This window comes from Mugil cephalus, chromosome 7, assembly GCF_022458985.1.
Source record: "Mugil cephalus isolate CIBA_MC_2020 chromosome 7, CIBA_Mcephalus_1.1, whole genome shotgun sequence".
In the NCBI taxonomy this organism is placed as follows: domain Eukaryota; kingdom Metazoa; phylum Chordata; class Actinopteri; order Mugiliformes; family Mugilidae; genus Mugil; species Mugil cephalus.
This window is the reverse complement of record NC_061776.1, coordinates 8,436,610-8,459,042: the sequence shown is the minus strand read 5'-3', so window position 1 is coordinate 8,459,042 and position 22,433 is coordinate 8,436,610. Positions and strand designations below refer to the sequence as shown.

Here is a 22,433-nt window from a genome sequence, read left to right as displayed (position 1 = left end):
AGGCAACCTTCTTCCATATTATTTCTTCAGGGGTCAGAAAATGTCAAGTTTAAGCTGTTTGTCATGCATCTCATTCATGTATCTTTGCAACAACACTGTCACCTTCTGGGCGGCTGCAGTAATAATCCAGAATCTGTTTTTACGTTGCTCTGGTGATCCACCATTTAAAGGCCATTTATTACTACAATCCACTATGTCCATTCAGAGAATTCGGTTTGAAGAGTACGTACATTTCCCGGCTTTGTTCGTGCACCTCGAGTGAAATAAAACATTAAATATTTGTCTTTCAGAACGTTCCTATATATTCATTAACATGAAGACCTTGTGACTACAGACCTTTTGACATTATCTCCTGTCAGGTGGGACTCAGGGACATGTTACATAAAAAAGTGTCATAAACAGATAGATAGATAGATAGATAGATAGATAGATAGATAGATAGATAGATAGATAGATAGATAGATAGATAGATAGATAGATAGATAGATAGATAGATAGATAGATAGATAAACATCTATAAGCCCATTTTCTATAACATTAATACAATTTCCAATAAACTAAATTCAGTTCACAAGACTAAAATAATATAGTTCTGTTAGACAAATTCAATTATCCATATTTCTTCAGTTGTTTAGTTTTAATTTTAATATGAAACACTGATGGTTTCATATGTTCAAAGTATCTAAACACGTCTTTAAATCTTAAGTAAAGAGAATTTTTATAGAGAACATCACAGTTCAAAGATACATGCAAGCTTTGACAGGACATTTTTGTTGTTGTTGTTTTTCTTTTTTTCCTATACGTGCTATACGTGCAAAATACAATAGGAATAAAGATGATTGACAGACAAAACTATAATATAATTACCATTTCTAAATACAGATCTATTTAGCGGATGCATCAGTTTTAATACTCACAGCTTAACGACACTTAGAGAGAATTAAATGTTTATCTATGAGAAGATGACAAAAAAGCATCCACATTTAAATTTGCTTTGCACTTATTGTTCCTCCTTCATCTTCATATTTAAATTTCTTTTCTTTATTATTTTTTTTAAACCGGCTTTGTGACACCCCCTAAATCCCTGGTCCTACAATAGCGCCTGGTTAAAACGACGAGGTTTTATTTTGAAGGCAGGGCGGACTGATTTCGGAAGACAAAAATGTGGCTATGTTTTATGCACCATGCCACACCGAAACGGGCGGTGTCATTTGAAGTGACGCCGCGGTTGCTTACCCCTCCCCCTCGGGCTGCTCTGTGTTACAAAACCAGCACCCCTTCCCGCTACTGCGCCATAGTCAGTTGGGTTAGCTCTGTGGCTAGGAGGAGGCTAGCACCGACAGGACGACCTAAGTATCAATTTGACAGAAATTTTACTGAAAGCAAGACATTTTGCTCGTAAAGGTCGTGGTGAGTATTTTGTTCCCAGACATTTTTCATTTTTCCTTCCTTTTTCTTTTGTTTTTGGATTTTTTTCTACGGTGCTTTTTCTATTTTGCGAGTGGACAGGACGTTATGTGCTGGCTAGCGAAACAAAAAAAAAACGAAAAACAAAACGAAAAAAAAAAACGCTGATTGTGGTTTTTAGAAACACGACGCTTTGGATGCATCTTAGCTACGGGTTCATCTGTTTTTGCAAGTTTGTCTAGCCTTGATTGTGAAGACTTTTCCTTGACTGGACTGATCTGTTTTTGGCTTTTCGGCCATGAGCTAACGGCTAACAGCGTCCTGTGGTTTGAAAGCTGCAGCGTCATCCTGGTCCCAGATTCATTGCAGATTATCCACTACACGTTTACTTGAATTTTGCAGGTTTTGGGTTTTTCCCTCCCAAAGCAGATGAACTGGTCTGAGGTGTAATTTTTTTTTAATTTTTTTTTTGTCCTTTTTTTTTTTTTTTTTTTTTTTTTTTTTGGGGGATGGTGATTTTTAATTGGTGGTTGGCTAACAGTTGCCATGCTGGCCTTGCTTTACACTGAAGGGCCTGGTGGGGGCGCTGTCCTGGTCCATGCGGGTGTGTTGTGGATGGTTTAGGTAATTTTTTAATTTTTTTTTTTTTTTTTTTAATAATTAGACTTTGCTTTTCTGGTTCGTACTCGTCGGTCTGCTGTTTTTTTTTTTTTTTTTTTTCTTTTTTTCTTTTTTTTGGGTGGATTAGATTTTTCTCCTTTGATGAAGAGAGATTTCGCTGATTTTGGAAGCGTTGGACTGACAGTTTTGTAGTTTTGTTGCATAACGTTACAAATACACACATGATTGATTAAACATTTTAACCTGAAAGAGTTTTATGGCTGTTTATGTGTATAGGGAATCAAGCTGATGCCTTCACATCTGCCCCCCCCCAGGCCCCAGATAACACACATTAAACCCATTTAATCAGTTTGTTGGAGATGCAGCCAATGAATACACTCACCTGCCAATGCATTAGGTGCACTAGTGGAAAATAACCCAACAGTCCTGCACTAAATCCTCCAATATGACTGTTAAAATGTTCAGTTTACGTGATGGAGGATGTAGTTTGTAGTCATGTTAATTTAATTGTACGTATATTTAGCCTAGAACGTTTTATTATAGGGACATGCATCTGTGGTATATAATTAAATAGCTGTATTAACCACAGCCTCCAAATTGTTGAATTAACAGCTTCAATTTTCAACTAAATGCCGTAACCATCATTTAGCCAAGATTCACTCCAGGGCTGTTACACTAGAGTCCATTAATGTGTACCTAATGAACTGGCTGGTGATTGCATAATGTTTATATAATAAGTGGAAACTACAAATATGTTGCTGAGGAAAATTGCATATACAGGAGGGGCCCTATAACGTTATGAAGGGAGTAATTGTGCACCCTAACATTTATCCCGTTACGAGCTCACATCGTTTCACACGCCCGTTTAATTAGCATCGTCCCTTCTGCTACAATATCGATGGTTAATCTCAGCTTCTGTAAGGTTAACAATTATAATGATGTGCTCGAGCTCAAGTTTCATCCTATTTTTAAAGGTTAAATTGATAATTAATCTGTTACGTCTCTGATAAACTAACCCAACGAGAAATTTATTTCCCTTATAGATCCAAACTCGCACTGTATTGTTAATTTTGGCACCTCATTAATCACCAGTTTGCTTTCAGTGTGTCTAAACAGGAAAATCATTTTTGTTTTCTATGCATCCAGTAAAAAAGACTTGAGGATTTAAATAGATTTCTGCAGATATTACTCCTCAAATGTGCCGCTGCAACCATGCATTTTGTGGGCTACACATAAACCATAATAATGTCACTTTCTACGGATAAAATTGTAATAATTTTGCTATTTAAGTATCATTAAGTCTTGGATCTGTCATGTATTCCTCCTCCTCCTCCTCCTCAAACAGCTCATGTTTAAACACTACAGATTTACCTGTACTTACATCTAGTCCCAGTCTAGGTTGTGACTAGCTTTCAGCTCCCCCCCCCCACACACACACACCCCCATTCCCCCCCCAAAACCAGGTAAGACTCGGTACACGATAACTCTGCTCAGCTTGACTGAGGTATGTTTTCTGTCACCTCAGTATAAATCGCGAGGGGCGAAGGTGAAGGTCGAGACACCAGCCCAAACTGAACCCAGCCCCCCTCCCAGTGTCAAACACCAGACAGACAGACAGACGGCCGCCCTGCACACAGACGCTATGGAGTGAGTGATGAATGTTAAAAAAAAAAAAAAAAAAAACCCCTCTGTGAGCCGGGGGGTAACTGTTGATGCCACTGCTTTTCATGTTCACGTCTCCCTCCCTCACTCACTCACTCGCACCTCTGGGCTTCACACTCTTGTCTTTTGTCCCGTTGGTAGAAACGCTGCTCACTTTGTTTAGGGGACGTTTAGAGGAATCGTCCGGCTGCACGAAACCTAAGCACAAAATCACAGCCTCAAAAGGTCCCAGTCAATACAAATAAGTGTGGCTTTTTTTTCTTTTTTTGGTGCTTGACGAATAATTAACCACCAACTCTTTTAGGGATGTCCCCCCATCTGCAGCTATAGTTAACTACAAGTTAAATATTACACGAAAGCATCAGAGTTAAAGATAATAAGTTAAAAATTAAATCTTTGCTCTTCCTAAATTTTTTTGTTAATAACCTTCAGATTAAATGAAGCAGGGTGGATTTTTCGTCTGCATATTCAAATCAACAGTGAAGCTAGTTAGATGTGTGAGTCTCCGAACTAATGATAACAAAGGCAGCTTATTATCATCGGTGTGGATTAAAACCAAACATAAACGTCTTATAGCAGAGCTGTATGTTTCTATGTTTTGCTTCTTTTTGACTTTTCTTCTCTGTTTAGTCCTTAACAAATGTTTTTATTTTAATTTATATATATATGACACATGATATCTGTTATTTTGGTGCCAATACAAGAATATAACCAAACTCATTTCTAAGATTTCATTATTGGGCACTTTTTAAACCAAACCTGTAAACCTTGCTGTGTCTATCGCAGCATAAAAAGCTCCCAGATCATTAGACCGACCGTCTAATTATCGTCGTAGCTGGAGCATAATCATTTTCTTCAGACCAAAAACAAAATTTGTGGGCGTTGAGCTGCTGTTACTTCTTCCAGGCCAAGAATCCCTCACTTCATATCTTATCTGATTGGTGCATGATTGAGTTGATTACCCATAATTCTTTCTTTTTGGGCTCCTTTTGGAAAAACGTTTAACTTTTGTTTTTGTCAATTATACCAAAGCCAATAGACGTGAGCTAATGATGGGGTAACCGCTGACGTCCGTCTCTCTCACCCTGCCACTAAACGAGCGGCGTGTTTTCTGTTGTGTCTTTTTTTTTTTTTTTCCCCCGCCAGTCGATCACCCACCACCTCCAGCCTGATGGCCAGCAGCAACGTCACCAACAAGACCGACCCGCGCTCCCTCAACTCCCGGGTCTTCATCGGCAACCTCAACACCCTGCTCGTCACCAAGGCCGACGTGGAGGCCATTTTCTCCAAGTACGGGAAGGTCGTCGGCTGCTCCATCCACAAGGGCTACGCCTTCGTCCAGTACTCCAACGAGAGGAACGCCCGGGCCGCCGTCGCCGGGGAGGATGGGAGGATGATCGTCGGACAAGTACTTGGTGAGGGGGGGCTTTGCATTTAATTAGTTACTCCCATGTTTATTTAAATGTCAGAAAAAAAAAATGACACAATTACGATATTATCACGATATCAACACAAACGTAAATGATAATGGCAAAAACCAGAAAATGTATCTTTAACTTTTATGTCGTTTTCTCTTTTTTGGGAGAAAATTACAATCAAAATTTAATTTTTTTTGTTTAGTACTGGTGTTTTATCTATCGGCCCAGCACTAACGTTTTTACATTAAATTCGGGATAACAGATAATATTAGCGGCATTGAAGCTTGGAACATTTAAATGAGTCTCAGGCGCAAGTAAATACGCAAATTACACACTCGATTAGTGATCTGTGTTTAAGTTTTGCATAGATCTAGTTAATGTTCTCTCTCCGTCGCCTTCAGGGCACAAATATTCTTTGTGAGACTCGTGGATGGGAAATAATTTCTAATAATCATGCACTGACGTTTTGTGACGTCAGTGCATGATTATTTCCCCGCATGTGACTGAATCTAAAAGTCCCTTCGCGTCTCCGTCTAAGTCACGGGTGACAAACATAAGGTCCTCGGCCCGTCAGAGGGTCTAACCTGACCCACAGCATCGGTTTTAAATGACATTACATGGACGGCAATCTCTAATTTGTAAAGTTTTACAATAACCTCACTAGGGCGAAGCACAAAACGGTGTGAAATTTCATCTTTTAAAGGATAGTTTATTAATTTTAAACCTTCTCCTCATTTACTTGTTCTTCTTCTTTGCACTAAAGCAAATGGAAAAATATCTGGAGTTGTTGCTACTTATATGTTATTAGTGTCGTGTTACTTAGGCCCCACTTAGTTTGATATTAAATTAAACTCAGTGCAGCCCTCGAAATGAAATGAGTTCGATGCCTCTCGTCTAAACCATCCTGTTCTGTTTTTCCTCAGACATCAACCTGGCTGGAGAACCCAAACCACACAGGTCAAAAACCACCAAACGCTCCGCTGGAGACATGTACAGGTTATTTTCAATGAGAGTAGCACTGTAATGTCACACCTGCTGGCAACAGCTAACCAGAAAAAAACATTATTAATCTACCTGAAAGTGAAACACAGTCTCATAGTAAACTAGGAGTCAGCATGAGTAATAATTAACGTGTGTATATACATATATATATATATTTGTGTGTACATATATTTGCTTAGAATAATATTTTAATCAGTTTTTGTTTTTGTTCTACTTTAGTAGCAGCTCATCATTTGACCTCGACTACGATTTTCAGAGGGATTATTACGACAGGTGAGTGAAGTGTTTTTAAAAGAAGTTCACAGGAATAAAAGCGTGCACCGACTTGTCAGATCATTAGACTCACTAACTATGAGGAAACGCATCGTAATGTAAGAGTTGTGCTCTGAATCGCGGCTTCTCGGAGGCTTTAATGTTCGGTTTATGTTCAAAACAAAGGGCGGCGAGTCGACCGTGACGGTCGTTTTGGAGGACGCGGCTCGTGTTGTTGTTGAACTGGATTGAACTGAGCACTCGAGTTTTGTTTTGTCCACTTGACTAATATCACAATAATAGAAACACGCGTCGGTTCAGTAGCTCCACAAACCACAGCCTCCAAAAATGGTTGAATCAACAACCAAAACAAACAAACCTTTAACGCGTAACCTTCATAGCGTTGATATTTAGTTAGTTAATATTAATTTATGCTGTATTTTTTATTTTTTTGAGGAAGAAGAAGTCAGACCTTAAGTTATGGCTTAACGTTACTTCTCGTTTTTTTTTTTTATTTAGATACATTTATCATAACTAGGGACGTCCGATATTGACTTTTTGCCGATATCTGATAGCCGATATTGTCCAAATTCTTAATTTCTGATATCAACCGATATGTTATACCGATATATGCAGACGTTTTTTTTTTTTTTTTGTTTTTTGTTTTTCGCCCAGACTAGTTTTTAGGTAGCAAGCAAACTGTTAGCCACACTAGCTACACTATGTTGTTGTTTCGGCTCCGGGTGCTGTTTGATAAGATCATCAATCGCACGCCGGTAAATGTCTAAATGTCTCAGGACCCCACAAGCAGCAGCAGCACAACCCAGGCGTTATGTTATCTGTTTTCAGTATCGGAGGTAAAACCGATAATGATATGAACAGATATTAAAAAAATAGGCTCGATATTACAAAAATACATCCCTAATCATAACTGAAATTAACTAAAAAACTGAGGCTAATCCACTTTTTCTGAATAAGGGGGAACTCTAGTACAAAGCAGTTGGAGTTGTGTTGTATAAATTACCAAAAGGTCACACTTAGTACTAGTAAAGTATTTCCTGGTGTTGAAATCAGCTCCATATAAATATCAGCAGAACTGATTTCTGGTCACATGTAAGTGTTCGTGGACCATTTGTTATTTGTTAGTTTGTTTGTTGTCATTGTTGAATCTAATTGTCCTTAATGTGATCTGATAATCCACATTTTCCTGGTCTCACTGTATTAATGATACCACTAGTGTCCCCAACTTCACTCCACTGTATAAAACCATCCACCTCTCAGGTTTTTTAATTAAATGTCTCCCTTCTGTCCCGGCCCCAGAATGTACTCGTACCCGTCCCGTGTCCCCGCTCCGCCTCCGCCTCTGTCTCGGGCCGTGATCCCGTCCAAACGCCCGCGGGTCAGTCTGAGCGGAGGAAGCAGCCGGCGAACCAAGAGCAGCTTCTCCTCCTCGTCCAAGAGCAGCCAGAGGACTTACTCATCCAGGACAAGTGAGTGTTTGGACGGGGGGACAACGTGACCTGATCGGTCTCTTCTAACCTCACCCCCTCTTATTTATTTATTTCCTTCCTTCTTTCTGTTTGTGCAGTGAAAGTGGATGAGCTGCAGACCATCAAGAAGGAGCTGACCCAGATCAAGAGCAAAGTGGATGATTTGCTGGAGAGTCTGGAGCGTATGGAGAAGGACCACAGCAAGAAGTCAGGTAGGAGGGGAAACGAGTGAATCGCTTGTGTTGAATATGGACCTGAAACCCTGAGGAGTTCCTTTAACCTTCAGCTTCAGTGTGACAGAGAATCGTTTTATGAATGAACCTTCGTGTTTGGCAGAAGCTAAGAGCATAAAACCGGAGCCGGGAGAGGTGACCTCACCTCCGCACTCGAGCAACAAGAAGGACGACGTGATCAAGAGGGAGCGGCAGAGCCAGGACATGAACGACTCGGACGAGGACGAGGAGGAGGAGGAAGAGGGAGACCTGCTGGAGGAGGAAGAGGTGAGATTAGATGAGGAAATGATGCAGTTAATTATTATTATTATGTCGGGTCGGTCAGATTGTTGAGGGCGAGCTTCACGTGGTGACGATAGTTGTTTCCATTACAGTTTTTGGCAACATAAATGTCTGAAATTGGGTTTTTTACACAAGCGTTGGGTAATAATCACAAATAATCACAGCTGACTTCTCTAATGGATTTTACCTGCTGCTGTTTCGGAGCCAAGAACCAGTGCTGCTTAATGTGTTTGCCTTAGACACACATGCTGATTTATTATTTATTGATCTGTGTCGTGAGGACTTTTTTTGGACTTTTTGGGCCACCGTCCCAGAATCGTCCCTAAATACAAATTGAACTGTCCCAAAGTGAATGTATCTCATCCCAAAAGGAAAATATATGTCCCATTTTTTTATTTATTTTTTACTTGGACTTTCGTCTATAATATTTGCCGTAAAAAATAAAACTAAGAAGAGCAGTACTCCGCTGGCTAAACTTAAAGCCAAGTTGCCAATATTCAGCGGTGACTACAATGTAGAGTTAGACGGTGAATACAGAAATATATTATAATCATATTTTTACCTGTATTAACTCTAGTCTGTTAGATTCAGCAGATTTACTCGTACCGTCATCTCCCACCTTCCTTTTTAAAAACTGCAGCATCACTTTCAGTGGGAAGTGGGCTATTAATTATTCTCCAAAATACAAATTTTCATGCATTAATTTTGAGCCTTTTCCTTTATAGTTTTTATGAATGGATGAGACAAAGGTCCTCTTCCTGTCCCAACACCAGTCAAGTAGATGGTCTTTATATTGTGACCCAGGACTCACATTTTTACATGTTTTCGTAAAATAAAAGCAATGTTTCTGAAATTTCGATTAAGTACAATTGCGCTTTGTACGTGTTTCCATTGAAAAGTGTTTTGTGAATAAGCTGCAACTCTCATGAAGTCTCACGATATCTCACAATTCTCTTAAATCCTCGTTGAGACTTCACTTTGAAGATTTCAAATGAAATGGTCACATGACTGAGACGCCCAGTGACGAGTGAAATGCCATTTCCATTGCATAATAAACTTTTATATCGATACATCTGGAAAACCACTTCATGAGAGAGTAAAAAGAGAGCTTTTTAGAAATGTAGGTGTTTTCCATTACCCTTTTTTTTTTATTTTTTTTTATTGCGATATTTAAGTTTTGCGCTTTTCTAGAGGAAATGGAAACGTAGCAACTCGGGCGATGTTTGGTTGAATTTGTTCATAAAATAATTTTTTCTGAATCCTTTAAGATTCAGATCAGTCGTCTGCAGCCGTTATGATCTTACCTGACGATTTGTTTCCTCCCACAAACAGGTGAAGAGCCAAGAGAGGGATGAGGAGGAAGAGGAGGAGGAGGAGGAAGGCGAACACGTAGAAGGAGACGACGACGGCGACAGCGTCAACGGTGACGACGACTCGTAGGCACTCGGACGCACTCGCAGCTTCCCCCGTAGGAACTCGGACTCCTGTTTTAACACTCATGTTGTAGATAGAAAAGAAAATGTGAGCACACACACACAAACACAAGCATGATACACACACACACACACTCTATCGTCACATTGTCCCTAAAGAAGTTTCTCTTTCTTTTGTTAGTTGTGTTTTTCTTTTTTCTTTTTTTTTTCTTTTTTGTCCGGAGTCACTGTAACAGCAGGTTTGTGTTTTTTACCGCGTCGTCGTCTTCGGGATAGAGAGAAGACAGCGACGCAGAGCGCTAATGTTCTCAGAGACGACATCTCGACGGACATTGTCTTAACGCGAGGACAAATATTTCAGCTACAGTAAAAATGTTTTTAGCATCAGTTCGTTTGACATTGTGTGTCTGTATGTCGGTGTCATTTTTTTTATATACTATTCAGTTTAAGTTTGACTGTAAAGGAATAAATTGCAATAAAATATTAAAATGTGATGAATGCTTATGAGTATTTTTTTTTTGTTTTAACATAATTTTATTTTTTATTTCATGAACGTCACACATATATTTGTTTACGTAATCCTCACCTTTTACTAATGTGTAAATTATGATGGGGCCATTAATGTAGCCAAAGTATTTGCAAATGTGTATTTCGATACACAAATGTAAAATAAATTTGCAAATACGTACACTGATTTTTCCAACCTCTAGACTGGGCATCTTCTTACACGTTTTTTACTTTTTTGTCTGTTTGTTTTTTTTACTTTTTAAATTAACTTTATTGACAAATCCCGGCATTACAAAGTCTGTGTCAATCAGATCTCATATTCCAGACAAAATGTAGCATATTAGACCAAGCAAAACATGTAAATATATGAAAACAACACTATCATCAAAACACAATAGAAATTAATATAAAAAACTAATTTAAAAAAAGTCACTTAATCAGGAATCAATGTAATTAAGCTAAATAGCTTAATTATGTTAATTATGTTTACAATATTGTAAACATAAGGCTTGTTTCGTTTTTATGTTTCAAAGTTTTTTTTTTTAAAAATTAATCAACTCATTCATAAACATTATAAACAGTGTTGTGACATTTGAAAATCTACATATATGGATAAAATATTTGCCCATAATAATTAAGGTGTTATTTAGCATATCTCTTTTTCTGTCCTGCATCAAAACCCCAATTTTAATAGTGTTGAAATTAAACGTCGGCGCTAGAGTCCTTTTCAGAAGCGGAAGATCCACAAATACGCATAAAAACACGTGTGCCTCCGTAGCTATATATTTCCATACTTACCACCAGGGGGCGCAAGCACCAACGAAAGCGGCCCCCGCTACCTGGGCTGGTCGCGATATTTCAGAAATTTGATAACATCAGCTGATGCAGACGAACTACATTGTGCTCAAATTGTTAGTGCTAACGCTATTTTAGCTAGTTTGTGCGTTGATATAAAAGACAGCAGCTTTCAGGTCTGATGGATTAGTGCTAGCAGACTGGTTACACGGTTAGCTAGCTCACATTTGACTTTAAGCACATAAACACATAAGGGCATTTCATCAAAATCTTTATTTTAGAAGTTAACATGATGATTGCGTAGGTCCAAAATAATTGTGACGCATCAGAGAGTGGACGTGGGCCTAGGTCAACACTTTGCGCTGTTCTTTGTGTATTTTGAGTTGTTCCTAAAACTTCTTAGTGGTTTTAATGTTGTGGCTGATCGTGCACAGACAAAAAAAAAAAGCAAACCTCGTCATTAGGGGAAATAGATGCAAATAGTTTTTACTCCCTTTTACAAGCTTGAGTCTGGAAAGTTTCCAGGCTATTAATGTGTAGTTAGAGAGAACACAGAGAGAACGGTGGTTATTTATCTGTGAGCAGGAAGACGGGGGTTTAACCTCCGCAAATTCACAAAACGTGTAATTGCTGGTTGTGGCGTAGTGGTTAGAGAAACAGCTCTGGGACCGACAGGTTTACATCACGTCCAAGCTCCTAACTCTGACATCCCACTGCTCTAATCCCACACATTCACTCTGTGAATGAGCGAATGAATGAACAAGTCCAGTTGTGTTTTTGGTTTTATTTTAGATGTCTTCTCCGTTTCAGTTCTACTTGATGATGATTTCTATTTTTTTCCCCAAACGCCTGAATTGACAAAACCCAAGCTAAACATCTTCATAACGAGAAAAAGATGCAAAGCTTGAATTAGAAGAAGAAAAAAAAGAAAAGAAAATGACACCGACCGCTTTTAAAGATGTTATTTGGGACAACATGTGAGTCGTGCCCGAACAAACAGAACTGTATTTGAATCATCACGTGTCCTGGATGTGTAAGCTACGGTATTTACCTGTGACGTGCAATGAAGAGGAATCGGCAAACAACACAGGCATGTGATTATATCCTGGATAATGTCAGCGGATTATCGTAAAACACACGCTTTGCTTATTCCGCGCGTCACACGCGACAGAGATATAATGATGATTATGATGAGGGTCATTTGTGAAATGGCCTGACGTCCCCAGAACGGGTTTTTATTCACCCGAGGTAGGTAAGTAGGTAAGATTATTACACAGAAAGACATTATACACCGTATTGAAATGCTCTATCTTTAAAGCATAGATCATTTCTCCATCAGTTTGGTCCTTGGCCTAAAAAAAAACACTGTAGACTGCTTCAAAATGACACTACCAGGGAATAATTTATCAAATGTTGTAGAGAAAAGATGTAAAAACATACTTTTCTAAATCTAAAAATATGTATTACATGTACACTGAATGCTACTTGTAGATATCAGTGCAGTCAACGATATCTCATGTGGGGAAAAAGTGTAAATTAACCTCAATCAGCTGCTAATCTTTTGCCTGTATATAACTGTAAAGGTGTAAAATTGATGTTGTGATTGAGAATGACAGTGGGAAACATACAGTAACCGGCAGGCAACTGTGCTGCCAGCTCTTTACTGAGCAAACCAAAGTTTTCCTGAAGACGTTACGCCACCGATTAAACTCCCAGACGGACATTTAGACATTTAGACCTGAACAAGACACTTGGATGAGTCTGGGTTCTGGTGTGTGAGCCAATGACACGAAAGTCACAAGTGGTAATTTCTGTTTTATTGTTATCGTTATGTGTTCTCTCATCTGTTCAACAGATAGTTTACAGTCACAATATATTCACATAAACTTGTTAAACATCATAATCATCCTGAGCGTGTCACATTCTGACTGGTTACAATGAGCGAACCAATGCAAATCGTGGGAAAGCTGGTTAATAGTAAATAAAAATTAAAAAAAAAAAATCAAACCATGCGCCTGTTTTCGTTGGTTTCTTCATCTCCAAGCAGTTATAGGGCACAGTGCAAAAGATCCCCTGAACATCTCTGAATTAGTTAAATATAAACACAGTATAAATAGATCGACTCTCATCACGCTGGGTCACGACTTCCTCTCCGGACGCTTTCAGTCTGTCTTCAGGACCGTCAGTGTGAGGACGCTCAGCAGGAGCAAAACAGCTGGAAGAAGAACAGCGGTGGATTTATTTATTTTGTTGTTGTTGTTGTTTTTTATATGTACAGCCTGGAACAGAAAAGGACGGTGTGGCTCATTACCGTGGGACTGGAGGGCGTAGCTGGCTCTTGATTCTGTCGTGGTTGTTGTAGGGGCGGCGGTGGTGCCGGTCAGGACGTCGAAACTCAGAGGGCCTTCGGTCCGGCTGACGTTGAAGGACTTAATACCATCTGTGTAATAATTGAATTCATGAAAAGGTTTAATATATATAAAAAAAAATATATATATATATATAATTAATAAAACGTTGGTAAGTGTGCGGGTATGTTGCATTTTGAGAGCATTTAATCGTCTTCAGGTTACTTCATTTACACCCGCAGGTAAACTTGGCTTACGGCTCGAAGTAAGGCATCCGACACAATTAAAAACAGACGCAAAAACACCAAAACAATAACTAAACAACACAACAATAAAAGCAAAAAAATAAATAAATAAAAACTCTAAAAACAATGAATCAGAAAAGTACAATTCTATATTCAATTATGTGTCTATTTATATGGAAAAACAAACAGCAAATGCACTTACCTCCGTCCACTGTTCCCCACCCGAGGAGGACGGTGAAGTTCCTGATGCTGGTGGCGTTCACACTGGAGACGTTGAACATGCACTCGATAAAGCTTTCGTCTACCGTGCCTCGAATTTCTGTCACACTCTGCAGACAAATAGGACACAAAGTTTGATGAGTTCGTGTGAAATGCCCCTGTTTGTTGAGTAATCAAGAGATGCATGAGGTGTTTTTTAAAGGCTTTAAAGATACATTTGGATCATTTTGGTAGCATGTTTAAACACGCTATCATTTGCTTTTACTGTGAAGTTTTAATCTGAAAGCACAATCTGAGCAATCCTCTGTCTGTGTATTTGTTAATATTATTTAAAAGAGATGTAGGTGTATTAATTGATACTGAATTTAATTAAATATTTTGCTGTAGTCAAGGTCTCACCCTCTCTGCTTCACTCAGTGAATTGTTCATGTTGTTTCTTTCCATTGTCCGGAAGAAGAACTTGTTGTTGCCACCATTGGAGGTGTTACGAGCGCAGACGTACAGCAGGGTGGTTCCCTGAGGAAATGAAGCAGTGATAATAAAAAGGTTCGGAGGATTAGCGTTTTTGCGGAGAACACAATAGCACATTTCAGCACATCCTTCTACTGGTTTCACATAACACACGGCCTTTGTTTTCTTGTTCCTTTTTTGTACAAACAGCTACTTCACTGTCTACAATTGAGAATTTTAGCAATTTCAACTCCCATTCCACCCTGTGCATAAATAATGTTTTTATATTTTCCTCTGTATATGTTTTTGACAGTAGTTATTTTTTGTATATTCTTTCAAATTTGTTCTTGTTTTTTGTATATATTCTTGCCTTTCTTTGTTGCTATCTTAGTAGCCACTGTCCAGTTAAATCATGCTAACCTACACGCTAGCAAGAATGTTAACTGTTAAGTGTCAAAGTTACTACATATGTACAAATCACGTAGCATCTGCTAAATTTAACAAACGGCATATCAATTTACCAGGTAGTCTTGTTTTAGATGGAGCTATAAGCTCCTTAGCCTCGTGTTAGCCTCGTGTTAGCCTCATGTTTGCCTCGTGTTTGCCTCGTGTTTGCCTCGTGTTTGCCTCGTGTTAGCCTTGCTAGCCCCTTGTAAAAATTATTATTATGAGTTTTGTTCTTTTTTTTCCTTCATTTCATAAAAATGGTCAAAAACACTTTAAATCATTAACCCACGTTCAGTATCAGGGGTTAGCTTCTAACAGTCTCATGTTAGGCTAGCTGCTAGCGTGTTCATCGCTAGCTCTTTGGAAAGTTGCCGATTCATTTTTGTCAGTTTGCCATTTCTATTTTTTATTCTTAATAGCTTTAAGTTTATACCTTAACACCCAAGTCACTTTCAGTATCAGGAGTTAGCTTAACGGTATCATGTTAGGCTAGCTGCTTGCTAGCTCTTTGGAAAGTTGCAGAGATATTTTAGCAGAAGAGATAGCAGTTGTAAGTGTGACGTTTTTATTTTTTAGCTCTTAATAACTTTCTACCTTTACATTTAACCTCCAAGTCACGTTTAGTATCAGACTCCCTGATTAAATCAGTGAAGATATTTTTCCAATAAAAATAACTGCTATTTCTCAGTTTCACGCAGTTTTATAGAGAATTGTGGACATAACACAACACTGAGACCTAGACTTAACAGAAATTGCACTCCCGTTTTTAAATAAATGTCCAGTTGATCATTACATGCTTTGCAATAGTGCAGCTCATTAAATGTAAACACTTTCATAATGTACTTATTAGCACTAAAACAAAGTGAAACATGTGGAGTTGATTTATAGATTAACATACTACTGTGTTACTGGTCTGGCCCTGTTGAGAAAAAGTGAATCGACGCCCCTGCTATGATGCTAGCTAACGTAGCTACAGCTAGCTAGAGAAAAAAGAGTTTATAAAAATATGTTCAAATTAGCCAATGATATGGCAGTGAAGCGGTGACTTAATGGAACATGAAGACAGTCTCTTAACGTATGTAACGTATTCCTTCACTGTTTGGTTACTGACCTTGGTACAGTATTTGCCGTGAGTCATTCATTAACCTGTAAAATCTAGGATCATACAACAAAGTAGCCTGTATTTGCATTACGTCACCTTTGAGGTGGCAACTTCCTGGTTTGCATGGTCCCAAAAGTCGACTATTTTTTAATGTGTCTGCCTTCTGCAATGTACGAAGATAAATCTAAATGTTTTCCGTCAAAGAATACATGAAAAATTCTGTGAAAAGTGATTTCATTTGATTGTTGCACTTGGCTTTTTTTTTGCTTTTAAGTAATTAGGCCGGGTTTTGCTAGTTAGCTAAGAGAACAACAAACTGAATCACTACTGATATTCATAACATAACATTGTTTTGTGCGTTGTACCTCAGTTGCGTTCTCGGTGAGCCCCATGGCGATGTACCCTTGGGAGCTGCCACTGAGTTCGATGAACAGATCAGTACTTGAATTCTTTGGGTCGCTAGCATGGATGGACGTGAACAGACAGGTGGTGTTTGCAGGATCACAGTTATCTGGTGTCTCCACACACACCTTCGTGGCTCCGCAATAGTCCCGAGTGATGGACACCTGGTAGAGACAAGGACACGTCAAAAGTCAATATCGTTATTTCCTTATGGCATTGAACTACCTTTAGATGATACTTCATTTTATATGTTTGTTTTGGTGCAGTCATTACTTGTAAATGGAGGTGGCTAAATTAAAGGGCCACTCAAAAAATTTGACATAATTTTAAGTGTCGGACAATGTCAATACAATGGAAAAAAGCGACCTCTGAATATAAAACTACTACTACATATTTTTTATGTGTTCCTTTTGAGCTCCGCAAACTTTACTTTAGTTCACTTTTTAAAAGCACAAACACATTTTGACCTGAAACATGAAGGCAGCATTAAAACTTCCCTCTTATATTGAAGGCAAACAAAGCTGCTTCTTGGAAAAGAACAATAAACCGCATCAACATTTCTCAATAAAAGCACCAGCAGAAGGACAAAAAAAAAAAATGTAAAAGGTGTAAAACCTTTTTACGCAACAGAAACTAAAAACCATTAAAGTTAAAAGCTTTATGGGAGCCAGTATAAACACCTGTATTGTTTGCCTTGTCTAAGCTGGTGCAATTAAAACATGTCAAAGTCGTTTTTAAACAAATATAGCTCGTAGGCTTCGTACAAAGGTCGCTGTGTTACCTCCTGACAGGGTTAAGCTCCGTGAAAACCAACCTTTGTGTTATCCCTTTTTGACGTTCCTTGGACACCCATTGCCACAAAAACCATGACTGTGGCGAACAACAGGATCAGTCCTCGCTGCATTTCTGCCAGGAAGCAATTACAGACAAGAGAAAGTCAGAATGAGACGGCCAAAATCTAACTTCTGAACAATTTAATTTGAAAGATGTTAGAAATTAACTCTTTCATTAGCTCTGTTGTGAATTAAAACTCATTACATTTTGAGTGCAAAGAACAAATGTCAAGTCTAGAAAAAACAAAAACACGTAAATCAATGTGAAAAACTTTGCATATCATGAAACTGTCTGGGAAACGCGCCACCACAGTCCATCACACACACTATTTTTATATAACAGATGGATGACTGGCTACTATAATATAAAAAACTACCAGTTAAATCCCTCATCCTCACTTTTATTCCCCAGACGTTTTGAATACATTTAAAATTTAACATTAACATGTTAAAACATTTAACATTTAAAAGAGTTTTGTTGAACTATTTGACGGAAAAATTAACTTAATTAAATAAACTGATTCACAAAAGTCACACTCTCGTTACACAAATTAAATGTTAATCAAATTTCTAACATAATGAAAATAAGCAGTTCAGTACATCTGAGAATTCATATCTAAAACAATGTGATAAATGGATAAAGATTTGAGGTACTTACTTGTTTTTTGTTTTGGGTGAAGGCTAAAAGTTGAGTTGCAGAAATGTTCTCTGTCGGGCTGCTTTTTGTCCTCTGAGTGCACTTGATCCCTGCGGGAACGACTTAAATCAGCAGACGTCAGACTGATGTGCCAGTGATGCAGGAATGGGTGGGGGGGGGGGGCTTTTTGCAGCATCTTAAAAGGGGCGGGGCTCTGTAAGAGTACACCTGTCTAACTTCCTCCCCGGAGGGCGTTTGAGTCACACGGCTGCAGCAGTTTCTTTGAAACAAGCCCCGTCAGCACTGAGAGGAAAATAACTAAGGTTTCCGGTACGCTGAGTTGGATTTGTTGACCCCACTACAGAGTTATTCATAGTTACATGATCTTTTACCTAAAAAAAACACTAGAGAGAATGCATTATGTTTATGATGTTCAATTTATGTAGAAAAGGCGTCAGAAAGGTGGTGACTGAACTGTAATCATCAAAACTAATTAATTATCATAGTCAAAGTCTGACTTTTTTTAAGAGTCTTTAAATTATCTGTGCAAATAAAGCAATCGTTTGGCTTTTCATACCCTGCTGAACAACATTGGGCTCTGAGAGTTTTACATTCACTGAGGCAGGTAAAACACTGAATCAATAAAGGAAACGAACACAGCGTTCAGACAGCACAGAGGATAATGAGTATGTTGGTTAACTCGTCTTGGTCTGGCAAAATAAACAACTCGTGACGACTTTTGTTGACTCAGCGTCATACTGTTCGGACACTGAAGATAACAATGGTGCACCTTAATGTCATTTGTCTCCGCATGAGAAATTTCTAATTTGTTTCCCCATCCTACGTGATGTGGCTAGGAGTACAAAACATAAAACAACAAAGTACATCCGGGGGAAATTTTTGATTTATAAAAAAAAAGGTTAAAAAACTAGGCCACTGTACTTGTAGAGTTGTTCTCTTGTTTTATATATACTAGTTTTGCATGTACTATAACCTGGATGGCTATAAACCAACCTTAAAACACAACAGCATTGTCAAATATTTTGTTGTTACCCTGTGAATTTACCCCAAAAACCTCCAAAAGCTATATTTAAACCCTTGTGCAGTCTCCTTTCCCGACACCCAGACCCGCTCAGATTTCTTTTGTTCTTATCAGTATACTTTAAAACAGGGCGGGGACCTCGTTCAACAACGGGAGAGACCAGGAAAATGAAGAACCAACAGACCAAAAAGGCAAAGAGAAAGAAGAGGGAAGTGGTGGCAAAATCTAAAGGTCAACGTCAAATACATGTGACTAAACAATTGCTATCCAAACTATTTCTCTGACGCTATTATATAGAGGGAGGACAAGTCAGATCTGGTAACTAAATAGCACGGGGAAGTTCACCTTTTCCTCTTTGGCAGATTTAGTGCTATTTCAAATTGTAATTTAATCAGTTGAAACTATAAGTAAGTTCAAGCTCTACTTAAAAGCTAATAGAGGATCATTAAATCTGGTCCCAAGGTCTCAAAGCCGGCAGAGTCGAGGCCTTAAAGATTTACACAAATCTTGACATTTATCTCTAGACTTTAGTTTGCCAACATCTCTCTTGATTCTTGTTTCCGTCACCCAGTCATGGGACGACGTATTCGTTCAGGAACCACTCGTTTAGACGTTCCACCAGTCAGAAACAACAGTAAAACCACCAACAAATGACACTGATCATCTCTTTACAGTGTTCTGCTGGGAAACCTTCAGTCCCGGCCCATCGTGTGGATGTTACTTAGACTTGCACATCACCACAAACACTGTAGAAGATTATCACACAAGGTTGTTCCATGTACTACAAGTGTAGGAACAGCTCAGAAAACAAAGTAGTTCAAGGTGGTGACCTGGGCGTAGGAGCGGGGAGTGGAAGTTACAGACCAACTGTGGGATTAAGGTTTTAGCACACCTTGTCCTTGGCAACACAATTTAAAGAGCTGGCCTTTACTTCCCTGTCTGTCCGTTTTCAATAAAAGGCAGCTCTGCAATCCTTTAAATTGTTTGTTCTTGTGATGCAGAACATAACTTTGATATTACAGCACCTTAAGTACTAGTACTAGGCGACAGACAAGCTGATTATGATTACTCAACCACTCTAACGTGCAGTCACGTTATAACTATTTCCTTTTGCTGTGTATGAATGCACTCACTGTTTAACATTTTCGAATATTAATAGTTAAAGTGTTAATATTGAACCAGAACGTGTGGTGATAAAGCTGTGGACACCTGACGTAAACGTAGACACAAAAGACAAGGCCCTATGATGTTATGTAACTTTTACATTCAATGTCTTAATTTCAAACCAAGGGTCGAAGGACGTCTTGTAAAGGCAAATGAGAGACAGTAGATATTTGGATACATAAAAATGTACACTTGATTTGACTAAACATAACAGACCTGAATTCATTTTTTTGAGAGGACACTTTGCTCCAGAAGACGCACTCCATTTTGTTTGCGCAGGCAGCAAATTAACACACATTTCAATGAATTGGAATAGAATTTTCCACATTTGTACATAAAATTATTAGAAAACAAGTCCTCAAAGTAGACATTTGACCTACCTATCTGTGAGGTACAAGTGACCTCTTGTTTCCAGTATCTGCTTTGAACGATCTGAAAGGTATTGTTTATAATAACAGCACATCTACTGGTGGCAGTAGCTACGGCACGGTCCAGGGAGGAGGAAGCTGGCTGCAAATCTGCATGGCTTTGTTTGTTGACCTGGCAAAATCATTTGACTCCGTAGATCACTACATCCTGGTTGACGGGCTTAAGGACAAAGGACTCTCTGAGAACTGCTTGGCATGATTCAACAGCTACTGCTCTGGTTGTGTACAGTCTGCAAGATCCGAAGGATTTCTGTCCCACCCACTGCCTCTGCCTAAAGGTGTTCCTCAGGGGTCCATACTAGTTCTCATATACATTTATATGCCGACGACCCCATCTTGTACACATCCAGCCCCTTCTTGGACAATGCTCTGACTTCCTTGCAAATTCAATTCAACAACATCCAACACGCTTCTTTCAACCTTCACTTAAACACCAATAAAACAAAATGCACGATATTCAACCGGAATCTACCACTTATCACCTGTCCTCTCAAAATATCCTCCTTGGGCGGTTGATGTGAACATTAACACACTGCTCTCCAAAGTCTGACATAGAATTGATTTTCTGTTCCGTAACAAGGCCTCTTTCACTTCTTTATATTTACAAGGACATAATGTACACTCACCGGCCACTTTATTGGGTACACTTTGCTAGTAAAAGGTTGGACCCCCTTTTGTCCTCAGAACTGCCTTAATTCTTCATGTCATACTTTCAACAAGGAATTGGAAACATTCCTCAGAGATGTTGGTTCATATTTACATGATAGCATCACACAGTTCCTGAAGATTTGTCGGCTGCATCTATGATGTGAATCTCCCGTTCCACCACATCCCAAAGGTGCTTTATCTATTGGACTGAGATCTGGTGACTGTGGAGGCCATTGGAGTACAGTGAACTCATTGTCATGTTCCAGAAACCAATTTGAGATGATATGAGCTTTGTGACATGGTGCATTATCCTGCTGGAAGTAGCCATCAGAAGATGGTCCACTGTGGTCATAAAGGGATGGACATGGTCAGCAACAATACTCAGGGAGGCTGTGGCATTTAAACCATGCTCAGTTTGTAGTAAGGGACCCAAAGTGTCCCAAGAAAATATCCCCCACACCATCACACCAGCACAACCAGCCTGAACCGTTGATACAAGGCAGGATGGATCCATGATTTCATGTTGTTTACTCCACATTCTGACCCTGTCATCTGAATGTAGCAGCTGAAATCGAGACTCATCAGACCAGGCAACGTTTTGCCAATATTCTATTGTCCAGTGTTGGTGAGTCTGTGTGAACTGTAGTCTCAGTTTTCTGTTCTTAGCTGACAGGAGTGGCCCCCAGTGTGGTGTTCTGCTCTTCTTCAAAGTTGGACGTGTTGTGCGTTCAGAGATGGTATTCTACATTCCTTGGTTGTACCCAGTGGTTATTTGAGTTACTGTAGCCTTTTAATCATCTACAACCAGTCTGTCCATAAACTTGGAAATCGTTTCCTATAAAAGAACCCAACTTCCCTCTATCATAACTGTATGCGGAAACATGGTCAGAATTATGCAACATTCATGAAAAACAAAACAAATAGGGGCATTACCACGAATCCTTTAGTAAGGAAATGTGTAGAGGATATTTAGTTTAAAACACGTGTGAGTGAGCCATCACATCTCACATGAGGGTTTTATTTGCATGCCATTTCCGTGAAAAAAAAAAAGTTCAGTCAATACAAGCTTCATGTAGCAAACCAAAAGTCAAATCAAATCACAATACGAATATAAAAATATGAAACATTACCCTGAATAACAAGAAAACATTTACTGTATATAGTGGTGCTTCAGTGTGAGGGAATTTTTTTTTATGTTATTTAATCTTTGTTTAACCAGGAAGTCCCTTTGAAATTAGACCCAACTTCTCTTAACTCAGCCATGGTAGGTGTTAGCCATGCAAAGTCAAAAGTAATATAAAACAGATACGTAAATGAGCAATAAAACAGTAGAATATTAAACCAATAAACAGAGTAACAGCTGTTC

The 22,433-nt window shown here is 38.8% G+C and overlaps 2 protein-coding genes across 12 annotated transcripts; one reads left to right on the top strand and one right to left on the bottom strand.

Annotated features, from left to right (window-relative positions):
* The first annotated feature begins 1,251 nt into the window (after window positions 1–1,251).
* On the top strand, window positions 1,252–10,294 carry LOC125010846 (heterogeneous nuclear ribonucleoprotein C). 11 transcript variants are annotated; one of them, XM_047589716.1, is made up of 9 exons: window positions 1,252–1,410; window positions 3,554–3,675; window positions 4,837–5,105; window positions 6,032–6,065; window positions 6,333–6,383; window positions 7,683–7,852; window positions 7,942–8,064; window positions 8,189–8,352; window positions 9,700–10,294. In XM_047589716.1, exons 2-9 carry the CDS (start codon window positions 3,671–3,673, stop codon window positions 9,805–9,807), a joined length of 924 nt encoding a protein of 307 aa, XP_047445672.1. In that variant the 5' UTR covers window positions 1,252–1,410; window positions 3,554–3,670; the 3' UTR covers window positions 9,808–10,294. The 11 variants fall into 11 exon arrangements, with proteins under 11 accessions (XP_047445672.1, XP_047445671.1, XP_047445669.1 ...); XM_047589715.1 differs by having other exon boundaries at window positions 6,330–6,383; XM_047589713.1 differs by having other exon boundaries at window positions 6,032–6,104; window positions 7,951–8,064; window positions 8,192–8,352.
* A 2,606-nt stretch (window positions 10,295–12,900) lies between these two features.
* Window positions 12,901–17,947, bottom strand: LOC125010188 (putative ferric-chelate reductase 1). The gene is made up of 7 exons (XM_047588572.1): window positions 17,807–17,947; window positions 17,130–17,221; window positions 16,279–16,479; window positions 14,314–14,430; window positions 13,898–14,024; window positions 13,414–13,542; window positions 12,901–13,317 (listed from the first exon to the last, which is right to left on the bottom strand). The coding sequence occupies exons 2-7, from the start codon at window positions 17,217–17,219 to the stop codon at window positions 13,265–13,267; spliced, it is 717 nt and encodes a 238-aa protein (XP_047444528.1). The 5' UTR covers window positions 17,220–17,221; window positions 17,807–17,947; the 3' UTR covers window positions 12,901–13,264.
* Window positions 17,948–22,433: the final 4,486 nt, after the last annotated feature.

What these genes read in the sequence shown, in the direction of transcription:
- LOC125010188 (XM_047588572.1), bottom strand. Translation starts at nt 17,219, where the DNA reads ATGCAGCGAGGACTGATCCTGTTGTTCGCCACAGTCATGGTTTTTGTG. An exon ending in GTGGGGAACAGTGGACGGAG is followed by an intron (nt 13,543 to 13,897) that starts GTAAGTGCATTT and finishes ATTATTACACAG; the next exon opens with ATGGTATTAAGTCCTTCAAC. An exon ending in CTACGCCCTCCAGTCCCACG is followed by an intron (nt 13,318 to 13,413) that starts GTAATGAGCCAC and finishes TTCTTCTTCCAG; the next exon opens with CTGTTTTGCTCCTGCTGAGC.
- LOC125010846 (XM_047589705.1), top strand. An exon ending in GATCGTCGGACAAGTACTTG is followed by an intron (nt 5,106 to 6,031) that starts GTGAGGGGGGGC and finishes GTTTTTCCTCAG; the next exon opens with ACATCAACCTGGCTGGAGAA. An exon ending in CAGAGGGATTATTACGACAG is followed by an intron (nt 6,384 to 7,682) that starts GTGAGTGAAGTG and finishes TCCCGGCCCCAG; the next exon opens with AATGTACTCGTACCCGTCCC.